Source organism: Myotis davidii, unplaced genomic scaffold, assembly GCF_000327345.1.
Source record: "Myotis davidii unplaced genomic scaffold, ASM32734v1 scaffold120, whole genome shotgun sequence".
NCBI lineage: Eukaryota > Metazoa > Chordata > Mammalia > Chiroptera > Vespertilionidae > Myotis > Myotis davidii.
In genome coordinates, this window is record NW_006294778.1 from 615674 (window position 1) to 623232 (window position 7559).

Sequence of the window (7559 nt, forward strand, 5' to 3'; positions counted from 1 at the left end):
ATGGTTCCACGGAGGAATCTGCCACTTTCAGACAGTGGTCCCATGGAGGAACTCTGTCGTGCTAATGGTTTCTGCCATTCATTTTCTTCAGGTTATTGCCCTCGTCGCCTGTTATGTGTATGGCAGGTTGGCCTTGGGTAAGAGCTTTCTTCAGGCCCAGGCTCACTCGTCCAGCCCCACCTGGCTTGGCCACCTCACCTCACAGTTGGTGCACCCAATCCCCAAATCACCACCTTCCTCCAGCGTCTTTCCTCTTCCAGCCCCTGTCCTGGATACATCAGCGCCCACCAGGAATCTCAGCGTCACCTTTGGCTGCTTCCTCTCCATTTTCCCCACATATAACTCTCTTCAGGATCCCTCCAGATTCAGCCTCCTGGCCGGCCGCTGTCCTCTCACCGTCTTCATCCATCTTGTCTAATCTCTTCCATGATGTGTCCACCTGTTGTCCCTTATCTGTCTACCGTCCACCACACATCCACCCAGTCAGATCCTTTGTGAATCCTACCACATCCCAGGCACCAGACGCGATCCACTCAAACACACCTGGCACGATCCTTGACCTCCCTGAGCTCAGTCAGGTGGGATGTAGACCAGCAAACAGGTGATCCCTACCTGCGGAGAGGCACGTGGTACTGAGGTGCCTGCCTGTGAGGAAGGGCCTGACCTAGTCGGGGCAGTCAGGGCAGGATTCAAAGAGCAAAAGGCAGCCAGAGCTGAAGACTGGGTGATGGGCCATCCAGTGCCGAATGGGGAGGGGGGTGAGGAGGACCAGAGGCCAGTCTAGGACCGCGGTGAGGGCAGGGATGGCGTGTCTTTACTCATCCTGCCCGTTGCCCGGCAGATCGTGTGTGCTCAGTAAGTATTGACGGAATGAGCCAGGGCAGGAGGGTTTCCTGCAGAGCAAACCGCAGCTAAGAAGGCCCGGGTCGAAAGAGAGCATGGAGACGGGAGGCTGAGAGCCGGGCTCTGCGCCTGGCACTTAGCACAGGGCTGCCCGGAGGCCGGGAGTTCAGGGGCAGGCCGCGCTGCTCCCCACGCCTCGCTGATGGAGTCCAGGCTGCTTAACGATGGTCATTGCTTCCCGTGGCCTCTCATCTCTCCCCTTCTCTGCTCTAACCATAGAGTCCTGCTCACCACTCCCTGTCCCAGCACCCCTGTGTGCGGCCACAGTCCCTTTATTCTCCTCTCTCCCTTCACCTCCTGTCAGTCGTCTATCTGTTAAGGCGCTGCGTCTCCCACTCATACACGTCCTTCTGACCCGGTCAGAACTGGCCCTTCTGTTTCTTTGCTCCCATAGCACTTGTGTGCTGTGCAGTCATTGCCACGTGATCACACTCCACTCCACGGTTATAGCGTTTCACTGTGGGCTGCTCGTCTCTGCAAACAGGATGAGCTCCTTGAGGTCAGAGGGACCAGGTGGTTCTCATCCGTAGGTGCTCCGGCATCATATTAAAACTGTTGTTGTTTTTACCAGCACAATAGTATTTATGATAGTTCTGCTGCATCGAAGTATTGCCTTGTGCCTGGTAGTCCCTCAAGAAGGCATATCTGCTGTTTATAAGTATTCTATGTTTGCCAGATATGCATTATAGATGGCACTTATTTCATTTAATCGGCACAGTGGCCTGATGAAGAGGTGTTTCCAACATTTAACAGAGGAAGCATCAGGTGTGCGGAAGTACACCTGACTCAGGTGTGGGAGATAAACATGACTCAGCTGTGGGGAGGTATACGTGACACTGGGAAGTCCGCACTCCTGAACGCCACCTCTGGGAGTGAACCCAGCTTTGCCCTGTGTAATGCTGGGTTGTACTGTGTAAGGCTGGTTGACGGAGGTGAGATGAAGAAAAGCTGGAGAAGCATGAACAGTGAGGTACACTGATATCCAGTGACAGCCCCAGGGACTCCTTCTGGGTGCCTGGTTTTCTTTGGGAGAGAAACAAGCAGGAAACAGACCTGAGGACAGTGCCGGCTGCACCCAGCGGGCTAAGGACGCCAGAAATAAGGGGCCAGTCCTAGTGTTACACGTGCTCACTTAGGACGCCCGGGAACACAGGTGTCTAACTCACAGGTGCAGTGATTGGCTTGGATGGCGTGTCACCGGCCATTTCACCCTCCTGGTCCTTGTTGTCACCTGAAAGCTGAGGTTGGTGGCATGTCCTCGCTCCTTGCCGGCCCGGCCAGCCTCGCCCGTGGGCACTGAATAGGTCACATGCCTGATTTGCTTTTCCAGTTGCTTTTGAAAACCGGCCATCAGTGAGGGTAGATGAGGGGTGAGGGTGTGTTTTGGGGCTCAGTGCTCCATGCTGACCCACTTCCTGCTGTTCCCACAGGCGGAACCCTCTGCACTTCCACCTCATTGCTGACTCCATCGCCGAGCAGATCCTGGCCTCGCTCTTCCAGACCTGGATGGTGCCCGCCGTGCGCGTGGACTTCTACAACGCGGACGAGCTCAAGGTACGGTGGGGAGGAGGGGTGGTGGCTGCCTCCCAGTCTCTTCGACTAGGAGCTTTTCTTGTTTATGGTTTAGGGGACCTCAGCCATGGCAGAAGTCTCAGCTCCCTTAAAGCAGCCACTTCCTTAGCTCACAGTGTCTGTGGGTCTGAGTAGTTCTGGCCAGCCAGGCTTTCTGTGGAGGCTGCAGGCCATGGGCCTGGTACGTATCTGAAAGAGATCTATATTATGATCTGTTCCCCCATGAGGTAAATAAATGCTGAACTCCGACTACAGTGGACCTGGGCTTGGATTCATGGATTGTCATTCACTAGTCATAGGACCCAAAGTGGATGACCTGTACCTTTGCTGGGTATGTTTTCTCACCTGAAGAAAGGTGCTGCAATGCCAACCCCATGAGGGATTAAGAGGCTCAAACGAGAGGGTGTATGTGAGTGTGTTTTAAAAGACAGCTGAATAAACGTTAAGGATCATGTTGGGCCGGAGGGTTTCAGCCAAATGAGACCCATTCGATCCCATCACTCCCTCCTCGCTTAAAATCCTCCTGTTGCGTCACTGTGCTTGCGTCAGCATCTGGTTAAGAAGTCCTGCATAGTCTGGCTCTGGACGCTCTTGTCATTCCAGCAAATTCACTGTTACTGGTTCTCTCCGCCTTCTCGGCTGTGTTTGAGGCTTTGCTTGTGCTATTCCTTCTGACTGACATGCCCTTCCACTCGCCTTGTCCCCACTCCCTTCGGAACTCAGACACATTGCCACTTCGTCTGAGAACCTTTCCCGGTTTCCCCAGAAAAAAGGACACGTTTTCTCCTCGCTGGTCCGTCCGCTGCTTCCATCTTGAACCTTCTTCGTGGGGGAGGGGACGGGGCCCATCTGGTCCTTTTCCGTCTTGTGGTGCAGAGTTGGAACCCTGTCGTGCTTATGGGTTTAACAAATTGCCGTTGTTAGAGGAAGGTGTAACTTTGCAGAAATACATGATGCTCTGTCTCCAGTCACCTTGGGGAGGACTAAACACCTAGGCATGAGGCTGATTCCAGCAAATTGCTTGTTCCCAACCTCATAAAGCCATTATATTTTCATCTCCGAGCCATAACATTTTAAACAGATCGCAGAGATGCCGGCCAGAGCTGCTGATTTCCCCGCATTTCGGGCTCTGAGGTTGATGGAGACGCTCAGAAGTCAGCGTTGGGGGATTGTCGTGGTAATGTGTGTGCCGTTCCAATCTATTCTGAGCTAAAATTGATTAACACTCTCAAAAAGGGAAAAACAGAATTTAGCAAATTGCTGCACTAATTAAGGTAAAAGCAAGCCGCTCTGTCTCCCGGGTGTGCGGGCCAACACCAAGGGGAAAAGCAGCGGGAGGGGCGGCGGCATCTGGCGAGGAAGGCTGGGCCCGCCTCCTCCTCCTGCGTTCTGCTGTCCCCGGGCATCCTGGGCCGTGTCCCTTGCAAGCCTGTACCCGCTACTGTTTAAACAAATATCTATTTTTATTGATTTCAAAGAGAAAGGGGGAGGAAGAGAGAAATAGAAACATCAATGATGAGAGAGAATTATGGATCATCTGCCTCCCACATAGCCCACACTGTGGGGATGGAGCCAGCCACCTGGGCATGTGCCCTGACCGGGAATCGAACTGTGACCTCCTGGTTCATAGATCGACGCCCAGCCACTGAGCCATGCTAGCTGGGCCTGTACCCTCTACTATTTAAGAAAAGACAAAGTAGCAGAAAACAAAAAGCCCACATTCATCTCCTGGCCTGCCACGGAATAACTCTGATTTGGGTTCTGAGCCGGCTCCATCACCTGTTGGATGGGCTGCCAAGGGAGGGATCAAATAAGATGGCTCATGTGAAGGCCTGGCAGTGCCCAAAGTGCAGCAGGTCCTTAAAAATGCCCCGCTCTCCTTTGCAGCCGAGGCAACATGGGATTAAAAGGCTCTGACTGTGTAGCCCGTTGTGGAATCTGGGGAGAGTTGGGAGGCTGAGGAGTAAGGTGCCAAGTGCTGTCATCAATGGGAACTTCCAGGAGCTCTTGGAGGCAAGGGGTGTGGGAGGGAGGAGATGGGTTTTCTCACTCTCTCCTGCCCCCTGGAGGGCAGGTAGACCTGCTGTTCATTATTTTACTTACTAGACTGTTAGCCACGTGAATTGAGGTCTTAACAAAAAAAAAGAATTGAAAATAACAAACTTAGTGAGTTCTAAAGGACATCCTCTCCAGTGTCCTGTCCTCCAGCATGTACAGGCAGACCTCGTGTTGTTGCACTTCATAGACATTACGCCTTTTACAAATCAAATGCGAGACCCTCCCTCGGCAATAAGATTGCAGCTGGCTTCCCTTCAACACTCGCTGTATTGTGCTGGCCTGGAACGTGACCCAGCTCTCTCCTAGGTCTGCCTGCCCTCGGGGAGCCCCTCCCTGCCTCTGTCATCACACAGGGGTTCCTTTGTCATATGTTGTCATAGGGTCATCAGCATTTCTCAGTAAACTCATGGCGCAGTGTAACCTTTCACTCCTATGTGTGATGAGCAGGTAAAAGCCTCTCTGTCCCCAGGACTGCCAGCGATGTCCCGTTCGCTCCTCAACACCTACGTATCCTTGTGCCTGGTGTGAGGCCTGGCTCATAAAAAGAGATTTGCTAAATGGCCGGGCTGCAGTGACTCAGTGGTTAAGTGTAGACCTATGAACCAGGAGCTCACAGTTCGATTCCTGGCCAGGGCACATGCCCAGGTTGCGGACGCAATTCCCAGGAGTGGGTGTGCAGGAGGCAGCCGATCAATGATTCTCTCACATCATTGATGTTTCTCTCTCTCCCTCTCCCTTTCTCTCTGAAATCAATAAAAAATATATTTTTTAGAAAAAGTTTGCTAAATGAATGATACGCAATAACGCGGGCTGGGTCCCTGAGAGACTCGAGTCATTAGGAAGGAGTTTCTCCATCACTGCCAGGGATCACCGCATCCCGAGGCCACTGGGCAGGGACCCAGCGGAGGCTTAAATAAGGCAGCTGCCCCGGCACCACCCACGTCAAGTCCCCAGCGCAGGCCTGGGACCTGGGACAGGTGCGTGTCTCTCCACAACAGGTACACCAGGGAGGGAGCACAGCGAACCCCATCCCTGAGCTGAGGCTGGGGGAGGAAGAGCAGGGGAGGGGCGGGTGGTGCTGGGACCTTCAGTGCCTTCAGGAAGCGTATTGGGGGGCAGCCTCAGCCATAGGGCTCCTGAAATCCCCTGGGATAGCTGTTGGCAATGGCGTTTCTCAGAAATACCCCTGTGGGCCCCTGATTGTGTCTGTGGTGCAGGAGAATGGAGTGGCAGGGAAAGGAGATTTCAGAAGGATCGGTGCATGATTAAAGATGAGCCGCGGGAAATCCGCAGTGGACCTGTACGCCCGCTAGTCGTTGCGGGCTGTGAGATGCTGGCCCGTCTTCCTCCTGTTTACATGCCTGGTCATTCCCAGCCTCCAAGGCTCCGTACCCACAGGCTGGCAGGACTGAGGGCGTCTTTGTGCTGCGAGCCCACAGCAGAAGGGGCTGCTGTCAGGGGGAGGTCCAGGACGAGAAGGGGGCTGGCTTTCCTGCCTAGCTTTGTGGATGGCAGCATCCAGGACAACCCTGTGGGGCGGAGCGAGAATTTTATTACCTCCCTCCGGGTGATTTATAACCTAAAGCGCAGAGTTGAAGAGCATTTGCCTAAGATCAGGCAGGCGGGTAATAAATGCCAAGGCTGATGGTTGATTCTTCGCTTTCCAAGTGAAGCATTGTGGGACTGGGATTGTATACTTCAGGTCTTGCCGCCATTCGGCCCAGAAAGTCCCCCCACGCCACCCTGGGGTGATGGGGGGAGGCTGTTTCGTGATTCGCTGTCTAGCTGGGGGGCCCTCCTTTTTCCCCCTTCCTCTTAGACCCGATGCCTGCTTGTTCCCAGCAGCAGAGAGCTTGTGAAGTGGAAGGCAGGACTATTTACAGAAAATATTGGTGTTTGACTCTGAAAATTGGCTTCCTGCTCACACTGGTGCCTTTGTGCTGGTCCCCAGGGGGGACTGCAGAGGCCTCCGCGGGTAACTGCGACCTCTGGGCACCCTGCAGGCTGGGGGACCAACTCCTGTTGTTCCTCTCACCAGGGAAGGTGGGCAGACCGCCCCTATCCTGTCTCCTAGGAAGGTGTGCTTTCTGCATGATGGGCATGTCCAGCCAGCAGGGACTCGTGATACCACGGAATCACAGGGTCTCGGGTGGGAAGCAAGCCCAATGCCCACAGCTCCTTTTGGACAAATGAAACCCAGAGGGTTAAGCAAGCCCCCTGAGATCTCACGGTGACTCTTTCCAACACCGTCGTCTTCCAACAATTGGGTTTGGGTTTTAGGATTGCCAGGTCCAGGCCATCCTTCAAACGGACAGCACATACCCTGGGGGTGGGGGTGGGGGTGGGGAAAGGCTGGATCCGTGGGAGGTAGACTTGGCTTGCAGAGAAGCACAGAGGACCTGGGACTGGCTCATGGAGGACACGATCAGCTCTAAGACGCCCTGCAGAGAAGTAAAGTAAGATATGTGTGACCTTTGGGATTGCTTTGCGCATTTTAATAATATTGTAAGACAGATAGTAACGCATGGAGTTTGTCTTTCAAGAGCTGGTCTCTCCTCTGTTGTTGAAGATGAATGCAGTAAGTGAGGTCTTGTGATGAAATGCACGGTGCTTGGCACATGGCAGGCACTCAATGAATTCTATTTCCTCCCCTTCCCCGCTCATGTGTTTGAAGATGGCTGTGATTAACCTCTTAGGTCTCTTCCTAAACCCATCATGTCCATGCACCTTGCCTTCCCCTTCTACAAAGGAGCAAGTGACTCCTGACCTCTCGCCAGAGACTATACATTCGGGGTTGTTTATCTAGAATAATTTATGGACTTGGGCTCTTGCTCCTTCTCTCCTGTTGGGTCTCATGTTTTGCCGGAGGGCTGGCTGAGGTGAAATGCCAGGTTCAAATCTGGAAAAAGTTAGCATCCTCCCGTTTTCTGAGTTGCTTTACTGGTTCCTGGATTATCCTGGTGGTTTGTGACTACGCGGGCTGGTTCTTTCAGGCCAGAAGCATACCTTTCTGTATGTAGAAGAGT

The 7559-nt window shown here is 53.4% G+C and overlaps 1 protein-coding gene across 3 annotated transcripts in view; it reads left to right on the forward strand.

The window, feature by feature from the left end:
• LARGE (like-glycosyltransferase) overlaps positions 1-7559 on the forward strand; it is a 442315-nt gene that overhangs the window by 229309 nt on the left and 205447 nt on the right. For all 3 annotated transcript variants that reach the window (XM_015567588.1, XM_006769319.2, XM_006769320.2), the window contains exon 5: positions 2334-2457. In XM_015567588.1, the coding sequence (XP_015423074.1) occupies positions 2334-2457 (124 nt within the window). The remainder of the gene's footprint in view (positions 1-2333; positions 2458-7559) is intronic.